The following is a 19,902-nucleotide window of genomic DNA, read 5'->3' as shown; positions in this document are numbered from 1 at the left end:
ACAAATGTTTCACCTTGCCAAATATCTAAATATATATATACTGTATGTATATATATATCATTTTGTAATATTAACACGATACTGGTGAGGAAAACTTCTTTGTCTCCTTGCAGAGAAATGCATCTTAAAAGTTGCCTACAGACCGCGCTGGGAGCGCTCATCTTCAACTACATATCCCACAATTCCGCGGCTTAACACCGGAAGTGAGTTACTTCCTGGTTACTTGAAACTGTCAAAAGAAACAATCAGCTAGTGAAGACGAGAGGCTGAACAGCAGCTGCTGGCACAATAACACCGATAAAGTGATGCCTTTTAACGCCGGAACTAAAGGTTAGAAGTATCTTCATCACTCGAATATTGCCCTTTTCACTTATAAGCTTATTCGGCAATTTAATATTGCACGAAGCGCCCTGTTCAAGTCAAAGCTATTGGTAACTCCATTGTAAATATGTGTAAATAAATATCACATGTCTATTTTATACGTCAAGAATTGTAGAAATACTGTAGGAGGTAATAGTCCATATTCCTGAAGTGCAACGTTAGGTTAGTTGAATTTATGGGGTTATACTTGCATACAAAGCAAATACACATGTCTGCAAGCATGATTACCTTTACATCAGCAGACACAGATGCTAAGTAAACTAATGTATTTGACCATTGGAGATATAAAGCAGTAAGAACATTATATAATGCTGTGTGTAGCATCTTAACCATGCAGATACAAGCACATAAAGTGCAGTATAAACGCAATTCCACTCATTCTTTCTATGCTGATTGCGCTTGCCATCCCAGTTAACATTGTCTAACTGTGTGTTGTTTCTCTCTGATCTCTTCGTAGTACAGTGAGGGGGTGACGGAGCAGTGTGGAGTTATGGAGGACTTCAGGAGGACGTATCAGAGGCTGTGTAAGGAGGGTGGTATAGACACACAGGAGTCAGTGCTAGCTCAGCTGGACACAAGAACAGTGACTGGCAGCCGTAGACTGGACCTGAGCGGGCAGAGCATCACTGTGGACACCTGCAGTGCGCTGGGCAGAGTTCTGCAGAATGACACGGTTTTCACAGAGATCATTCTCAGCGACTGCATGCTCAGTGAGGAAGGTGGGTATGTGATGTAAATGGGTAAATCGCATGAAAAATGTTCACATTTTCCACAAAAATTCAAACGAAAAAAATGTTTTGCTTTAAAAATGAATCTTGCTTTAAAGGGATAGTTCACCCAAAAATAAAAGTTCTGTCACCATTTACTCAGCCCAGGTAGTTTCAAACCTGTATACATGTCTTTGCTCTGTTGAACAGAAAGAAAGATATTTGGAAGAATGTTAGCCATTTTCAGTTCTGGGACATCATCCACTAGCATAATAGAAAAAACAATATTGTATATTTTTTGTTCTGTTGAACACAAAATGAGATATTTTGAAGACTTTAGAAAAACAAACAGTTCTGGGACACCTTTGACTGCCCTTTAATTTGGTAGTCTATAGTAGTCAATGATTTTCCAGAACTGAAAATTGCTAACATTCTTCCAAATATCTTCCTTTGTGTTCATCAGAACAAAGTAACTTACATGAGGGTGAGTAAATGATGACCGAATTTTCATTTTTGGGTGAACTGTCCCTTTAACAATTAATGTCTATTAAAGGGATAGTTCACACAAAATACAAATTCCGGCATTTATCATTTATTCATTCAAAACTTGTAAATGACACAAGATATTCTGAGAAATGTCTCAGTGATTTTGAGAAGTGTATCAGTGTGTCCGCGGTATATAGGTCAATGATGACAGAATTTTTATTTTTGGGTGAACTGTCCCTTTAATGAAAATGTGATCATTTTGGAAAATTTGAAAGTGAAAATGTGTCAAAGAACTATTTTAACAGGCTTTATTATCTTATGTAATATAAATGTCTTTGAGATTCCCCTGAATTTGTCATCCTTGGATGAGCTATTATTGTAAAATGTAAAAGAAATGTAAGTTTGTGCGGTTTTTCAACATGTTTTTCTTTTTGTGCTTTTTTCTGTTCGTTCATATTGCTATGCCGTGAACAGAAAAAAATGTTAAATTGAATGAGCGCTTTCCGTTCCATTGAATGAATTCTAGGTGCCAAGCTGCTACTTCATGGGCTTTGCTCCAACACCACAGTGAAAATGTTGGATCTGAAGGTAAAGACTGATTATACTAGTCTGTCTCTTGCTGTGTTACATATCTAATCTGCATTAAAATCTCTAAACAAACAACCAAACTTTTATCTCAAGGGAAACAATATGAGAGGAACAGGAGCAGAGGCTTTGGGACAGCTGTTAGTGAGGAACAAAATACTGCGTAGGTAAGTGAATTACCATCAATTTGTCCTAGTTTTTGTTACATTTATTTATTTATTTATTATCCTTCATTTTATTACCCAAAAATGTCATAACAAGTCAAATGATTGTTTCTGTTTTGTCTGGAGGCTTGTGCTGGAGTGGAATGCTCTGGGAATGTGGGAGGAAGGATTTGCCATATTTTGTGAAGGTTTGGCCTCCAACACTTCTCTTACTCAGCTCGACCTGCGTAATAACCAAATTAACCACCAGGGAGCAGCAGAACTCTGTATAGCGCTCAAAAGGAACACCACTTTGCAAGAGTTGGGTAAGTTTTGCAACAAATCAGTGAAACCAGTTCCACTGTTGGGTATAAACAGAGGCTGTGTTGTTGTGCAACCCAGTTATGTGAGCATGATGTCATGTAAATGTTTTGCAAAACTGCTTTGAACCTTGCTGTACTATGCTTGCCATGTTTATTGCAGTCTTTGTACATTTTAGTTGTGTGATTTAGACATTGGTCTGTCACCTATGTTGTCGTCTGATGTAATGTCCGTTAGAATGATCTGTTTGTGTGTGCAGATCTCAGGTGGAACAACATTGGTTTGCTGGGTGGTCGATCTCTGCTGGAGGCAATGCAGCAGAACCGAACACTGCTCAAACTTGAGATGGCTGGAAACAACATTCCCAGTGATACACTCAGAGCAATTGGTAAGATGAGCTTTGATTTCCACATTTTCAAGAATGTCAAAGCATCTGTGTATATCCAGGTGTAACACAATTATCTGGAATACTCTGTTCTGATTGGTCAGTTGCACCATTCCGCGGGCTCAGGGCTGATATTCCTAAATTACCGATTCATATCCTGGGATTCATTTATATCTTTACTGGTACCACTTCATTGTTTCACATAATAAAATCACAGTACTGAAGTACTACAGTAATAAATTACCCTTGTCAAGAAAACCCTTTTGTTATTTTGCTTATGACAGTGGTGGAATATTGAAAACCTTGAAAGCTCAGTGTTTACTCAATAAAAGCAATAGCGTTCTGTTTATGGGAAAGTTTTTAATATCAAGGTCTAAGCAAAAGATTTGTGTACAGGGCTTAAAGTTAAGCTATGTTTTTATATACCATAATTGCGTAAAACTATGGTTTTGTGGGTTATAATTATGCCCCCACTTCTTTCGAGTCATTCTATGATCCATACACATACCATCAAAGTTTAAGAAACATCTGTCTGAGAAGCTCAAAAAACGGCATGTTACTAGTTAGTTTCAAGGGAAATAATGTTTAAATAATGTTCTTTTTTGTTTGACAAATAACCCTGCGTATGTGTCTACTCTCGCAACCCTGCAAAAAGAAAGTTTAGGCTCAGGTTTTTATTTTGCTTTAACCCCCCTGTGTGTATCTTCTTATAACAATTTCTCATCAGAACAGTCCATGAATCACAACACGGACAGGCAGTCCACACTTCGAGAGAGTCGGAGCAAGACCCATGTTCTCACTAAAGAGATCCAGCTGCTGAAGGACGAGAAGGGCAGACAGGTGAGAATGAGGATGTTCTGTGCCGCTGGTTTTAGCCTGGATGGTTTAAAACTAACACCCATTCCCTCCAGTTTCTTAGCCTGATGGAGACCATTGACAGACAGAAAGATGAGATGGGAAGAAGCAGCAGGTCAGTGGGACAATATGTGGTAATACAGTATAACGCTGCACTGTTAGTTGCCACAATATTGAACATTCTCTTGTTGTTCTGACATGATGCTCCAAAAAAGACTAGGTCAAATAGGTGCATTATAATACACTTCAATGTACTAAAAGTGCTCTGTTTTTACGCAATAATTTTGTACTTAATATACAACAAATGTTATTACTTTTGGTGTATTGTAGAAAAACATTTTTAGTGTGCTTTTTTACCTGGCATGTATATTTAAACTTGCTGCATTGCTAGCAGTCACGTGACATGCAAGAACCAAATCTGATGTTAAATCTGCATGGCATGTGTTTTAGATGGCGTGTGTGAATTTTATTTTAAAATGAGTTTTGAAGCTAAAGTAAGTAAAGTAAACTTCAGGGTTTTTCCTGGCTCAAAATGAGGCGGAGGTGGTGCCATCCTGATCTTGTACACTCACACACACGCACACACACACACACACACATACACACACACACACACGCGTAGGCCTACCGTACCTTTAAGTGGCTTAACCAAAGTGACTTTGATTTTGACATATTAAAAGTTCTAACAAAATTAGATAAATATGACAATTATTAAGTTATATAAAACATTACTTTTATTCAACCAAACAGAAATGTTTTTTATCATTTCAACTAACTTTTCAGCCCACAATAGCCAACTGAATTAACCAGTCTTTCTAAATGAGCAAAGCTCATTCACATCTTGCATTCTCTGTGGTTCACTTTAAATGATTCAAGGATCTCTTATATTCGCTAGTGACTGAAAAGTTCAATAGTTTAAATGAATCGGTTCAAATGAGTCATTCGTGTGCGAGTCGTTCTGAACGCAATGTGCGTTCATACTGGCGAACTCGCTGTGTACAGTATACGCTGATTCAACGATCCAACTGCACAGCTAAAGACATTACAATTATATACATCATGTTAATTTAAGAAATGTCAAGAAATTTATCGTACTTGGATGCTAAACAAACAGCCGTGAAACACAGGCTGGCTCTTGTTCTGCAACTCTTTTTAGCGCCTCAGTGTGCTGATAACGAAACAGCGCCTCCACTGTGGCGTAATGTCGCAACTGCAGTTACAAATGACAGTCTGTTAAATGCACTCAGCATTTCTTGTGAAGACTCGCAACATAATTTTGGCGAGAGCCTGAGGCGGCACGACATTTGACGGAGGCGGCCGCCTCCAATTTCTCTATGCAGGAAAAACCCTGTAACTTTTTGTTATGTGTGGATGTCTTACATAAAACATAGAAACTAGTATAACTAACTGGTTTTGTGTTTCCACAGAAATTCATCCACACGTCTGGGGCAGTTACAGGAAGCACTGAATGAGCAGAAATCAGCGGTGAATTCTCTCACAGCCAAGTAAGCAACCTTTAAAACTGCCATCGTTTCTGAGGCCTAATCGGAACAATTATAGACAATTCTAACATTTTGCTATACTTAAATAGTTTACATTATGAACACTATACTATATTGTTAGAAGAAACACACACATCACCTTTGATTGGTGTACATTTTCACCTAGATTTTCCACATTCCAACAGAAAAGAGCATACCTTTTATATTTTGTTTAGATTGCAGATGACAGAGGCAGCTCTGGCTCTGTCGCAGCAGAAATCCCATGGCCTGGGTGAATTGCTAACCAGAGTCAAAATGGAGAAAACAGAACTCCGAGAAAAGCAGTCCAGAGACATAAAAAAGGAACAGGAGGTATTTATAACGTATTTATAACCGTAGATTGTTGTATTGTAGATACAGTATGTAGTATTCCTTATTTTTTAACATTACATTTAATCGAACATTTTGTTGATAGTAGATTGACTTTATAATATAAAAAAGTCATTTTTAAACATAACTTGTCCTGTAGGAGAGTGCCCTAAGGGAGGCCAAGCTTTTAAAGGAAGTGAACGCTCTGTCAGAGAAGAACCTCCAGCTTCTAAACAAGGTGCAGAAGAAATCTTCGTTGTTTTTGGAGGAGCAGTTGCATGCGTTTGCTAGCTGTAACCAGAATGTTGATCCCTCAGTTGGATGAGACGGAACGCAGATGTAAGATGCAACAGGAGCAAATCTTTGAGCTGAAGCAAGAACTCACCAACACCACTGCTGAACTAAAGCTGCGCCTTGTTCAGAATGAAGGTCTGCCATTCACAAAAACCAGCTATTTCATTTTTTTTCTCCGGGATCGAGTTGAAAATATCTTGGTTCTCGCCACCAGAACGGTTGGACACGGAGAAGAGAAGATCTAAGCAGACACTTGAAGATATGGACAGTTTACGACAGAAGGAGGTGAAGACATTAAATCCACCTAGCCACTGTTTCCACTTTTGGTCACATGCTGATGTAAGTTTATTTTCCTGTTGCTCCAGGTGGATCATCTAACAAGACACCAAGAAGACAGCGAGAGAGCTCTACAAGATCGCATTCTTAAACTTGAAGGACAGAGGATCCAGTTAGAGGAGGTAGACAAAGACAGTTTTGAAGGAACAGATCGCTCAAAAATCAAATAATTGATCAATATTTACACACGTTTTAGAACTCACGCAGCTCTTACATGCAGCATGGCACTACGATAGTGTTATGGTATTGATGTCCGAATGATGTGTATAATAAACTGATACTGACCCATTTGATTTTGGAAGGGTGGTTCATTGGTTTAATGGTATATCGTTGAATTAAAAACACATATGCACTTGGGACAAAAATCGATCTGCTTTGACTTGCGTGTAGGAGCTCAGCAGAGTCAAAGCATCTCTGGTGACCGAGAGAGCGCAAGCTGAGGAGGAGCTTGGAAAAGTCCGTGCCCAAGTGCGCCTGGAGGAGGTATGCACCACGTTTAAATAGCAGTATTAGTATTGTGTGTCAAAGCTACTAGTTATTCGTACCCAGACGAGCTGTTGTCTTCTCTGCAGCAACAGCATTTGAGCAGCCTGGAAGAGAAACTGCGAGCGGTTCGTCAGTCTCGGGATGAGTCTCAGAACCACTGCACCCAGCAGAAACAAACCGTAGCAGAGCTGCTCGCCAGAGTCGGCCAGCAAAGCATTGAGATGGACACACTCCGCCGCAGGATAGAGGAGTTACAGCAGGTACTGGCCATTAAAGGAGCTGTATGTAATAATTTTACTGTATTAAATCAAAACAATAGCTTAATGTGTTCGTAGACCTTTAGAAAACGTGCTAAGTTCATGTATTGGTTTGTCCAAAAAACAATGTTATAACCAGTTAATCCACTCAGAAATGTGCTTTCCGTGCCGGAATGTCTGTTTTCGTTTTGGACCGTGTGACCCCGCCCACTGACGATTTACCCACTAGTGTATTTCGACAGCTCGGTTGCCAGTTGGCGACAAGCGCTGCATATTGCAGCAAACAAACCATCTGGATCAGAGCAGAGCAGATTCCACCCTTTCCGGTACTATTACGTTGCAAACTTAGAAAGAATTATTGTTTTACAACTTACGAGGAGTAATATACAATTTTATTACGGTTATTTAAACGAGACAGCAATGTGGCCTGTAAATATGGGTAAATATTGATGCTGTCCATTGCACTCCTGTAAGTGTCTGGCAACTCCTGAGTCTGAGGAGGAGGGGCGGGCGGGGAAAAACCCTCGCCAATATTTTGAATTTGGACTGCAATACCACGCTCAACCGCTAGATGTCAATGTTACATACAGCTCCTTTAAGCCTGAGCAATATATTGCATTAGTGATTTTTCGGGTTATATCAAATTAAGCAAGGTTGTGAATATCTCTTGTCAACATTCTAAATATATAAATAGTGTAGCTTAATATTGTTTTGTACGGTGTTTAGTATTTGTATAAAATATTATTTGTTGTTCATTCAGTAGGAAATAATTATTAACTAGATTTGTGCTGTATTTTGCAATAAACATCTGTGGTTGTTTGGTCAAAAAAGATGATTCCTCTGATTGAGAAGTCACTCCATTTAAGCCATTATGTGCATAAACGTATGCTATTGAAGACCATGTCTAATATTTAACTTTGACTACCATAATCGATTTCATCTGTTTCAGACTTTTTTGGTTTCACTCACGCGAAGTCTGTGAATCTCCTGACCTCTCTCCCTGTGTCTGAACCACAGGAGCTTGCAGGGAAAGAGCAAGAAAAAGTGGCAGAAGTGGCACGAGTTCGGGTTGAACTGCAGGAGCAAATTGGTCACCTTCAGGCCGAGAGGACAGCGCAGGGTGGCCTGAAAGAGAAGATCGCTGCTCTGGAAAGAGAGATGAAGGGTACATCAATCATCACCAAGCACAACACTAAGATTTATTCTAGTTTTTATATAGAGATTCTGTTCATTTCTGTATTCTGATGCCCATGTTACAGGCTGTTGAATCATTGGCTCAGTAAATGTGTGTTTGTGTTTTTGGATCAGTTCTCAGCTCTACCCACAGAGAGGCCCTTCTGGACAAAGAAAGTGAGATCTCCTCTCTGCTTGAGCGGCTGCGTATTAGAGAAGGAGAGATTCAGCGCATGCGTGAGGACGAAGCCCAGAGAGCCAGCTTCCTCCAGAATGCCATTCACACCTACGTCCAGGGATCCCCTCTCGCACACTTCAGCCCTAAAAAGTGAACCTGCTTGCCAAGACATCAGCGTTTTACCAAAGTTTGGTACGGAATGTTCTACATCCAACATCAGTTTTACAGGACACTTTTAGACTACGCATAGTAGATTTACCGCAAGATATTTTTACATGAAATAAAGATGGAAATTATAGTGGACATTTTATGTGAATGAGAAAAAATGTATTGAACAACAAGGCCTGTATTTCTGTCTCTTTAAATGTATGTATTTTGGTTTGGTTTGCATTATTGAGTAATCAGGTAACAGCATTTTTTTTACAATTTGTAGTTTTTATATTTATTTTGATTCAGTGAAATATCAGAGCTAGTTCACAAATCTTATTTGTGAAATATTTCAAATGTGCCATATTGTCCAACGATGCGCTTATGTGTGGCACTTATAAATTGTATATTTTAAGATACTTTTTTTTACCATTGGAGTTTTGCTACTTGCCTGGGTGTTGTTTAATAAATGTGTGGTTTAAAGAAGCTCTGAGCAAGCTCTGTTTTTTATTCTAAGGAACACACATCTTATCAAATAAATGCACTGTAAGTTGCTTTGGATAAAAGCACCTGCCAAATGCATAAATGTAAATGTAACACGTAAATGTGTGCATGAGATCCCACGATTCAAAGACTACACTTGACTATCCAAGTTCAGGTTGAGAGAAAAAAAATATGCATTTTCCTTAATTATTTGGTTGGGCTCATTTTTATGGTTGGACGTTTTCACCTCCAGTTGAAATAATAAACTAAATAGCTGTAATGTTTCCAAGATGAATAACAAGTGGATGCCACACATGCAAAACTAGGAGGTGACGTGTCACTGAAATACTACTGCTTTATTTACTATTAAAAACAAACAAATAAATAGTTCGTGCGCTATTGCTGTATTACTGTTTTATGGAATAGCCAATCCCTCTCAAGGCAGCGTGCGTGGGCTGCTGTTCCTTTAAATCCTTTCGGCTTTTTCCGGAGATCTCGTTGATGTTCGGCGTCAAAACCGTTGCTGCAAAGAGGGCAGTGACCGTGTTTTTGCAGATTTCTGTCATTTCTTTGGGATAGCTTTATCAGAATAAGATATATTTACGGCCGTGAAGTGAAGCAGACCACCTTTCTACAAATGCAAGCTATCAAATGCGTCGTGGTCGGCGACGGGTAAGTAGTTTATTTGGAAGTGATGGAGATGAGCATCCTTGGAAAACCCGTGTGGGGTATCGCAATGCATTGATGCGTGGATCTGGCCTTGCATTTCATTATTTGCTCGAAGGAAAACCTTACATTTGATCATCGCCATTCGCATGCATGTGGTTTGCATTTAAAATACAATTATTGTTGGATTTCAAAGGGCTATCTTAACGAGCGCTTCGCATCCTGATAAATTAATAATTGCTTCGCGTCAGCATTACTTTCCATAACCAATGCACGTGCGGCTTGTATGCGTTAATTAGACATTATGAAAAGGCTTTTAGAGGAAAGGTGCATTCTTATATTGTTATCAGTGTGTGTAGCGGTGTTAAATACCCTACTGATGTTAAATGGTAAAACCTGGAGCTAAAACGCTCCTCTGTGGTTACCACTCCCTCTTGCGCGCGCGAGTTTGCACGAGTAGTGTCTGCGGCGCGTGCATGTGAGCGAGAGTGTGTCCCCCCTGCTGTCACCATGCGTTACATTTGTAATGGAGCACTACAGGCGACTCTCTCTCTCTCTGTGTGTGTGTGTGTGTGTGTGTGTGTGTGTGTGTGCGTGTGTGTGTGTGTGTGTGTTTGTGAAGATGGCAATATCCAAAACCCTTGTCCTTGTGGGGACATTTTTTTGTCCCCATGAGGAAACAAGCCTATAAATCATACAGAATTAACTTTTGTGAAAATCTAAAAGAGCAGACAGTTGTGTGTGATTGTTAGGGAATATGATATACAGTTTGTACAGTATAAAAACCATTGCGTCTATGGAATGTCCCCATAAAACATGGAACCCAACATGCGTGTGTGTGTGTGTGTGTGTGTGTGTGTGTGTGTGTGTGTGTGTGTGTGTGCGCGCGCCCTTGGGCGGGTGTGAATCTGGGACAGGGTCTGTCACTGACACCTATACAAAGACCACACAAGCTGCAGCAAATAGTTTGGCAATAAGCAAGCTTATGTATTTGGAGTGTTCCTTCCATCATCTTTTTTATTCTTCATCTATGACTTTGCTGTAAAATAATGCATTTTAGAAGATTCTAGTTCAGCTCTCTGTCCTGTGTTTCTCAGGGCGGTGGGGAAAACCTGTCTGCTGATCAGCTACACCACAAATGCCTTCCCCGGTGAATACATCCCCACAGTGTGAGTACCTGCTGACCTCAGCCAGTGTGGTATTATGGTTTTGGAATTGTTTATCCAAAAATGAAAATAATGTCATTTGCTCACTCTTATTTGCCAGGTACTGTCGTATTACTATTATTATTTGAAGTATATACGTATTGAATACCACAGTTTGTCGGAAAAACAACAATATTTATATATTAAATGATGTCATATTTATTCAAATATAAAAGCAATATTTTACACGTTACATTAAGGCTGTATTTGTTAACATAAATGAATGCATTAGCATTATATATAATAAATTCATAAACGCTAATAAATCTCTTTTTTTAAAACATTATTTGGTCGAGCTGCACATTTCCACAATAAAGCAATTAAAAATGAAAACCTGCCTTGGCTTATTTTGTTTTATTTTTGAATGAAGGCAGCACTCAGCATTTAGACAATAATATAGATCACATGGACTTGAGCATAAACCTTTATGGTGTTTCCTGTCATTTTGTTAGGCTTAAAAATATTGTCAAGCTGGCTTTGTTTGGTAACGATTTTTCTTCCGAGGAACATTTTTTGTGCTCTAGAAAAACTGATACAAGACAGATTTAGACCAAGTACGTGGTAGGTAATGGTTCGTAATCACCGAATCTTTTATTTTTAGGTGAATTATTTATTGAACGACACTTTGTTTACTTAAAGGCTTATACTAGTCACATGATTTATTGGTCCTCACAGCCTGATTTGCTGTTTTTGACATGAAGACAACATTGATTTGCATTTCAATAAGACAATTAGTTCACTATTCTAAGATCTATTGATGCTTTCCATGGAGATTTTCCAAAAATGTGAGATGATCCAACTAAATGACATTTTGGAATGTTTTTGAGTGATGTGTTTTCATTATAGAGATGAATGAGTATTCAGGAATGGATGATGGTAAATGACATTCAGTCTCTGAGCTTTTGATCAAATGGTTTCAAATGTTTCGTTTCGAGGTTGTGTTGAGCGTTTTGTTGTCATGTTCTGCTGCCTTTAACAGATTCGACAACTACTCTGCCAATGTGATGGTCGATGGCAAACCAGTCAACCTTGGCTTATGGGATACCGCAGGACAGGAAGACTACGACCGTCTCCGTCCTCTCTCGTACCCACAGACGGTGTGTGCCATCACATTCTTTACTAATAATATAGTATTTTAGCATCACTATAGTTCCGCTGCCTCCTGCCCAACAAGAGAGAGTGGATGACATTTGATTTGGGGTTGCATATGACGTGATCAGCTGCTAATTTCGCCTCTTTTCTCTACAGGATGTGTTCTTAATATGCTTTTCTTTGGTGAGCCCTGCGTCCTTTGAGAATGTCCGTGCAAAGGTTAGTGTGAAAACAAATGAAAAAGCACCCAGCGGCACATACAGTATCCAACCCTAATGATTTGGAGTTTAAATTTAACATGAACTTTCTGTTTTCTCGCACCAGTGGTACCCTGAGGTGAGGCACCACTGTCCCAACACACCAATCATCCTGGTGGGCACCAAACTGGACCTTAGAGACGATAAGGACACCATAGAACGGCTGCGGGACAAAAAGCTGTCGCCCATCACCTACCCCCAGGGCCTGGCTATGGCCCGTGAGATTGGTGAGGAGAGGGTAAAAACAGGGAACGGGATGTTTCTTAGATTTCGTTTTTTATGGAGATCCAGAGAGCTCAAATAAAATGTCAGGGCTGTGGAGGAAAACCACACTTCCATTACCGGAAGCACGTTACAGCCAACTATAATGGAGTTATCGAATTGGCTTCTGTAAGGGAGTGGGATGCGGATTGTGTTGTCATATGCCGGAGTTGATCAGTGGAGTGGGTGGCACACAGAGACTCATTTGTCTGACCGATGGAAGTCCAACGTGAGGCAGGAGCGAGGGGGAGGAACGGCGGCTAGAAAAACATGTTCACAAAATAAAATGGCCTCTCTTAAGAGAGCCACCCGTCAGCTGCAGTAGAAAAGGCTCTTTGTCATGTCGGCCTGAATTCTGCAAATAGCCTAAGTGGGAATGTTTTTTTCAGTGTCTGCCAGAAGAAATAATCAGCTGACTTAAACCAGACTAAAGGCCATTGCACATCGAGTCCGAAACTTCCGCACGTTAAAAAATAAATGCAACCTCACGTCGTGTCAATCATATTTACACACTGCCTCCGATATTTTCGTCCTACATAAAAAATTCGGACTGGGTTCGATTTTCTGCGTTTTTCGCATCCGTAGCGAGCATTTTGGGAGGCGTTTTGACAATTTCAGACACACCGTACAAATACGAAAAAAACGCATGCGAAAATTTCGGACTGTATGTGCGAAGACGTTGAGACCCCTTACAAATAATCTACACGAAAAGTTACGTCCGCATTTTACATACTGTAGTGCAGCTCAGGCAACATTCAAAGAATCTACATACAGGTTCTTTTTCATTTTTAAGGCCGTCACTTTATTAATCATGTTTTAGTTGTTAACTTGACGAATGTCAAATTAGGTAAAATAATTCTGTAAATTAAATCAATTAAATCTATCTGCTATCCTGCCGTACATCACCTGTTGAGCTTCAAAAACACACAAGGGTCATCTTATGCACACGTACACATCAAATTTAGGACGGTTTTTACACAGCATTTTATAAATGATTCCCCTGATGACTACAAGGGATAATGAATACAATTTAATAAAAAAAAAATTCTGTAACCACAATCTTTAAAGGGATAGCACCCAAAAATGAAAATTCTGTCATCATTTACTCATACCTGTATAAATGATCCATATATATAATATCGTATAATATTTCCAAATATCTTTCTTTGTGTTCAACAGAACAAATACATTTAAACAGGTTTGAAACAATCTAAGGGTGATTCAATGATGACAGAATTTTCATTTCTGGGTGAACTTTCCCTTTAATTTATGTTAAAAAAATGAAAAACAAAATCTGGGTCTCAGGATGAATCAGAAATTCGGCATTCCTTTCATTTTTGTGTGTTTTCAATTTCCTGTCTCATCGCATATCACCGGGGAGCTACACATCAGTTTGAGACATACTGTCTTATAATAAAGATAAATGAATCGTTTTTTATCTTTATGTAGGTGCCGTGAAGTACCTGGAATGCTCCGCCCTGACTCAGCGTGGTCTAAAGACTGTATTTGATGAGGCCATCCGCGCTGTTCTGTGTCCTCCGCCTGTCAAAAAGCGCGGCAAGAGGTGCGCGCTTCTCTGAGATACCACAGCGAGAGTTCCTGGCACCCCCACACAAAACTCTAATATTTTGAATCAGCCTTTTCGGAAAATATGACGTCCTACTCTCACAGGTTTGGTAATAGGCGTCCATCAAGTTCTAATACATTGAATGCACATTACTGTACATGTATATGAACCATTGGCTAGACTTGTCAGTCCGAGAGAACATAATATTCCATTTTATATTGTTTAGATGAGAAGTCTTAGTGGTACAGTGTAATTGTTGACATACTGTAAGGAAGTGTTTCTTGGTGTTGTAAAGGAAGTGTCAATGGAACGGAAACTTAAGTTGATTTAGACAGTCTTGTACAAAGCTAACCATCTACAGTATTAGCATTCGCTTTGGTGTCAGTCAACATGAAACAACATTCACAAGCCATTTTACTTCCTCAATGTGACAATTTAACTCCAATTTAACTTCTTTTAACTAAGAAAAACGTATAGGACGGGACTTGATTGAATTCTTATTTTATTGTGAATTGGTGTATGACACGTTGTCGAAGGGGTGTGGCTGACTTGAGGGCTTGGCGATGAAAAAGGGAAGGCGGCGGAGTAAGTTATACCGATATTTTTCCTTTGGAATAATGTGACCTGATGCAGTTACATTTCATAGGAAAGTGGGTTAGTAAATAGGGCTCGTTTTGATTTTACGTTAAAGCCTCAAACTGTAACTTTTGCCTTTATATCAACATAACAATTGTAGTCTTTACATGTATTGAAGTGAAATCATGTTAAACTGACAAAGTCTGATCCGACAGCCCAGCTCAAAAACCACCATTATAAGCTTACCATTGTGAATCGGGGAAGGGTGAGATGACGGTTTTGAACACAGGTGATTTACCTGTGTATTTGCTCAGATTGCAGCTTTAACTTTAAAACCAAATGCAGTCAGAAAAACAATCAGGTGTTTTCTTATCAACTATTAAACAACTTGGCCATTCCAAACACGGGGAAATGGACATTAATACATTTGACTTTTTTTCTAGGGTTTATGTATTGATAAACCCACTTTTGATCTTTTCTTCCGAGATTAAATACAATTCATCCTGATCTACGATGAAGGGTACAGCGTCAGTATCTAAAATATTCAAGCTTTAGTTGAACAAATGCCTATTAATGCGTGTGACTTGCATGCTACAAGAAGCCTTGCTAACCCGAATGTCTGTTTTAATGAAGGACATGCATGGGCATTTTGCTCTCGATCTTTCCCACTTTAGAAACGTTGTGAATACTGTACGCGTCTGCATGTGGTGTGAGTGTGGGCATTCGTCAGTGATGTGAGTGAGTTCTGAAGTCTACATGGTCAGACACAGTATACTGCGTCGGTGCTACAGCATATCCTGTCTCTCACCCAACTTTGTAAATAACTATCAAAACGGACAAAAAAGATGATTTTCACAGCTGCCAAAAGACATTTCCATGATGTAAGATAGTATATTTAAAATTGTTTTAGATGAGGAATGCATTAATAAATCCATTCATGTTTTACCCTTACTTTGACTCAATTCGATTTTATTTATATAGCGCTTTTCACAATTTTCATTGTTGCAAAGCAGCTTTACATACATCTTAATATATTTTTTTATAAAAATAATACTAGGGGTAAAATTTAAGAGAATATACGGTATTAAGATACATGGTACTATTGCAATTTTTTCTCTATGCAATGTACACTGATGCACTGAAAAAAGGGTTTCATTCAATCAATTAAAATGTTTTAGGGTAAGGATTCACATCTATATTTTATAACTTAAGCCAATGAAAAATAATAAAGGTATATATTTTTAATTGGCTCAAGTTATAAAATTTAGATGTGAATCCTTACCCATTGTCAGAAACGATCAATTATTCTAGGTTTATACTGTGGATTTTCTGTCCTAATAGACATTTTAATACATACATTTATATATACAGTAGTCTTTCTGTTCCACGGAAACAAAACAAAAATATTTTGACACACATTATTTCTGAAGGTGCCATGGATTACTTTATTACTGCAAGCAGTTTTTGGGTACCCTTGCATTGCATGGACCTACAGTAGGACATGTCTAAAAAAAGAAAGGCATTTGGCACTGCAGATCTCATTATTCTGTATTCATAAACGCATGTCCTAACGTATTTGTACATTTAATGGTATCCGGTGTGACTATCCTCCAGTTCTCTAAATATTGTAATAATCATTCAGAGTACGTACATGTATTATTTATTAGCTGTTTATATCAACAGGGCCAAGCTTTGATCAGGAAAATCTAGGTTTCCTATATATAGGTCACTATAGAAATGAAACACACAATTGTAAATGCTGACCCTTACTATTCGTACATGATATCACATGACTTGACAGTCCAAACTCCAAAACCTAATTAAATATGGTATTGGCAACGGCATGAAGTGTTGACCTTAGCATTTCTGATTAAAGGGTCACACGAGGATATGAGCCAGTTAAAACAAGAGCTGATTAATGGTTCATTTTAGTTTAATGTCTATGCAACATTTCATTCAGCGGACATGTGATACAGTATGCATGTTGTAACTGTTTTAATAGGTACAGTAAAAGGAATACTTTCAGCTTCATGACGCCATAACATGAGCCTGACTTCAACCGTTCAAAACATGTTTTCTCTACCGGCTTTAGAGAGACAATTTTAAGAAGGTATCCATCAGCAAGCCAGAAAACCCCCATCCACTGGCAGGATGACTCCATTGGTCATGGCACTCTTTTCACTCAGCAGGAAGAGGATGGAGTTGACCACATCCTCCACTTCTAAAGTACACAATATGAAAGACGCGACTATTAGGTTTGTCTGACAAAAACAACCTATATCACCACGACAAAAAATATGGTTGTGGACAGACTTTTTCTTAAATTTCAAAACCTTTTTGCAACTATATTTCCACACTGAGGAATTTTCTTATTAAAACAATGTCGTGGGGGGAAAGGCATGGAGAATTTACTACATTTTATTATTGCTTTCATGTTAATAATATGACATTACCATATATGTTTTAGAAAAATAGAGCCATACCTGCAAATTTCCCCAGTGGGATACGTGATGTCATGCTCTTGGCCTTCTCTGGGTCACTCCACCCATATTTACCCATCTTTGTCATCACCACGGTTGGGTTCACCGAGTTTACTCTTATCTGTCCGAGTAAGATTGAAGACATGCTAATTGGTGAAGTGAGCTGTTGGTTGCAATTCGCAATCTCGCTGCTAGATGCCGCTAAATTTTATAGACCGAACCTTTAATCTGGGCTTAAACTTCAACCCTTTTACAGATTCAGGGGCGGTCATCACGATTTGGACTTCCAGCCATTTTCTGTAATGTTGCTATAACAAGTTTGCCCTGCTTATATGAAGGAGCTACTACTGTGGCTTGCCAAGAACGCGGGTAATTCAAGATTAGCTCGCTGTTAATCCGCTTAAAAAGAGCAACAAATTGGTAATATAACCTCATAATTTATGACTTTGTGCGAACATTTCTGTAAACATGCAGCTTAGTAATTACAGCCACTTTTTTATTTACAATGTTAGTAATACACACCCACATGTGGAATAGATGGTTTGTGGCATTAAAATAAAATAATCGACTCTTGTGGGCCCAATACATACACGTGCAAACATATGCAATGAGATGTGTTTGATGGATTTAAGAAAGAGAAACTGTCAATGATTCACCTGATGTGGCCCCAACTCTAGCGCCATCACTCTGGTCAACATGTCCAAAGCTCCTTTTGTGGCACCTTTAAAACAAAGTCAGACACATTAAGCTTAAGAGCTATACAATTTAAGACTGATTTGCATTATTTGCATATACTTTTTCTAGTAATGCAGTGATGCAGGCAGTATAAAACCTCTATTTAACACTTAATTCATAATTTCAGAATTGTAAGTAACCATGATAACTCATATGGCCCAATATAGTGCTTATTATATAGAATCCCATTTTTTTCTTTTCAGTTACTCACAGTACACAGCGTGGTCTTTCAGGGCACATTGTGAAGCCTGACTGGAAACATTGACTATGGAGCCTCCGCTTCCCCTGGTCTTCATGCCTTTAGCCACGATCTAAAACGGTCACGCAACATCGCTGCAATTGTGCAACATCTCAGACTCATTATAAAATCATAACCTCTAGGTTTCTTATTACCTGAGCAACGTGAAGAGCAGCTTTAACATTGACATTGAAAGACCTGCAAAATAATTTCATCCTCAGTTTCAATCAGAAATGCAGTTCGGTCAGTAAAAAACTCCAATTATAGTCTATGAGTGATGTTTCAATGCCCCACATGTCGAACTGATCTGGCGTGACCTCCAGAAAAGGCTGAAGTTTAGCATAAGCTGCATTGTTCACCAGCAGATCCACTGGACCGACGTCTTTCAGCGCCCGGTCTGTGGCTTCCCAGTCCGACAGGTCCACGCATACCGGCTTAATGGAGGGACACTGGGGATCAAAAGCATTTGATGTTACAAAGAGATTTTCCATTGTCACGGCCTAGCTAAATGAGACCAACAAAGCATAAAGGAGCAGCAGGCTCTCTTGGGACACACACAGAAGAATGCAGATCTATGCTAGGCATTGATGACAATAGACCCAATAGGCCAGGGTGTTTTGTATAGGGGATGAGTTGGACCGTGACCAGGGGGTCAATACCTCCTGCACTAGGCTATCCAGATCAGCCTTAGTTCGTGTGACAGCGGTGACCTCTGCCCCACAGCGTGCCAGAGCCAGTGAAGTGGCCCGTCCGATGCCTAGGAGACGTAGAGAGAAAGTCAAGAGGTGTGGCATCATCATTCTCTAATCTGAATGGTCCAAGAAAGCATTCACACTTCTTATGCATATTTAATTACAATACTGAACATCAAACATGCACCTTGTTCTACGCATGCGTGAGATACTGTGTCGTTTCCAGTTATATTAACGCTTACCTTTGCCAGCTCCGGTGACCAGAGCTCGTTTCCCACGAAATGTTATCTCCATACTTTTTTGAGCACCACTATAAACTGTAACTTAAATGACTCTTGCCTGAAAGCACAGAGAAGTTTGTGCTTAAAGCGCAATACGCGTCACAAGCAAAGTAACGTTACGCTCCCGTTGTAGTAAATGAAACTACTGGATTGCAAAAACAAAAGGCTGTTTCGATAAACAATTTTATAATCGAGAGCGTTTTTCGAGCCACTTTAATATGTTTACGTACCTCCGTTTTGAACTGGCATAAAGTTGGTTTGACGTTCGATATTCGTGAATTTAGGGACCGTCTCTAAAGTTACATACACATTCAAATATTTTTTTAAAGCTCAATAGCATGTCTCAAACTCAATTCCTGGAGGGCCGCAGCTCTGCACAGTTTAGCTCCAACCCTAATCAAACACACCTGATTCATCTAATCAAGGTCTTTAGGATTACTAGAAACCTCTAAACAGGTGTGGGTTGGAATTGGTTGGAGCTAAACTGTGCAGAGCTCCACTGAGCTTCCTGATTTCGTTTTTTTTTCATGTTTGTCACACTTTAATGTTTCAGATCATCAAACAAATTTAAATATTAGTCAACGTTAACACAAGTAAACACAACATTTTAAATGAAGGTTTTTATTATTAAGGGAAAACAAAATCCAAAACTACATGGACCTGTGTGAAAAAGTGTTTGCCCCCCTGTTCAAACATAATTTAACTGTGGTTTATCACACCTGAGTTCAATTTCTCTAGCCACACCCAGGCCTGATTACTGCCACACCTGTTCGCAATCAAGAAAT

General features: G+C 39.1%; 3 protein-coding genes across 5 annotated transcripts; 2 read left to right on the top strand and 1 right to left on the bottom strand.

The window, feature by feature from the left end:
- The first annotated feature begins 215 nt into the window (after positions 1-215).
- On the top strand, positions 216-9,061 carry lrrc45 (leucine rich repeat containing 45). 3 transcript variants are annotated; one of them, XM_057359439.1, is made up of 18 exons: positions 216-330; positions 839-1,100; positions 2,101-2,162; positions 2,256-2,326; positions 2,450-2,628; positions 2,883-3,011; positions 3,736-3,848; positions 3,920-3,978; positions 5,291-5,368; positions 5,581-5,716; positions 5,874-5,951; positions 6,031-6,142; positions 6,222-6,292; positions 6,373-6,465; positions 6,734-6,826; positions 6,916-7,089; positions 8,104-8,251; positions 8,395-9,061. In XM_057359439.1, exons 2-18 carry the CDS (start codon positions 872-874, stop codon positions 8,589-8,591), a joined length of 2,022 nt encoding a protein of 673 aa, XP_057215422.1. In that variant the 5' UTR covers positions 216-330; positions 839-871; the 3' UTR covers positions 8,592-9,061. The 3 variants fall into 3 exon arrangements, with proteins under 3 accessions (XP_057215422.1, XP_057215424.1, XP_057215423.1); XM_057359440.1 differs by having other exon boundaries at positions 247-330; positions 844-1,100; XM_057359441.1 differs by lacking the exon at positions 8,395-9,061 and having other exon boundaries at positions 8,036-8,144.
- A 500-nt stretch (positions 9,062-9,561) lies between these two features.
- rac3b (Rac family small GTPase 3b) lies at positions 9,562-15,636 on the top strand. The gene is made up of 6 exons (XM_057358730.1): positions 9,562-9,739; positions 10,831-10,902; positions 11,918-12,035; positions 12,187-12,249; positions 12,355-12,514; positions 13,998-15,636. The coding sequence occupies exons 1-6, from the start codon at positions 9,705-9,707 to the stop codon at positions 14,126-14,128; spliced, it is 579 nt and encodes a 192-aa protein (XP_057214713.1). The 5' UTR covers positions 9,562-9,704; the 3' UTR covers positions 14,129-15,636.
- A 309-nt stretch (positions 15,637-15,945) lies between these two features.
- On the bottom strand, positions 15,946-19,462 carry dcxr (dicarbonyl/L-xylulose reductase). The gene is made up of 9 exons (XM_057359069.1): positions 19,348-19,462; positions 19,079-19,175; positions 18,804-18,901; positions 18,439-18,593; positions 18,300-18,342; positions 18,118-18,217; positions 17,828-17,892; positions 17,175-17,292; positions 15,946-16,912 (listed from the first exon to the last, which is right to left on the bottom strand). The coding sequence occupies exons 2-9, from the start codon at positions 19,128-19,130 to the stop codon at positions 16,809-16,811; spliced, it is 735 nt and encodes a 244-aa protein (XP_057215052.1). The 5' UTR covers positions 19,131-19,175; positions 19,348-19,462; the 3' UTR covers positions 15,946-16,808.
- Between the last annotated feature and the right edge of the window lie 440 nt (positions 19,463-19,902).

The sequence above is a fragment of the Triplophysa rosa genome, linkage group LG18 (assembly GCF_024868665.1).
Source record: "Triplophysa rosa linkage group LG18, Trosa_1v2, whole genome shotgun sequence".
NCBI lineage: Eukaryota > Metazoa > Chordata > Actinopteri > Cypriniformes > Nemacheilidae > Triplophysa > Triplophysa rosa.
This window is presented reverse-complemented; position numbering and strand designations above follow the sequence as displayed.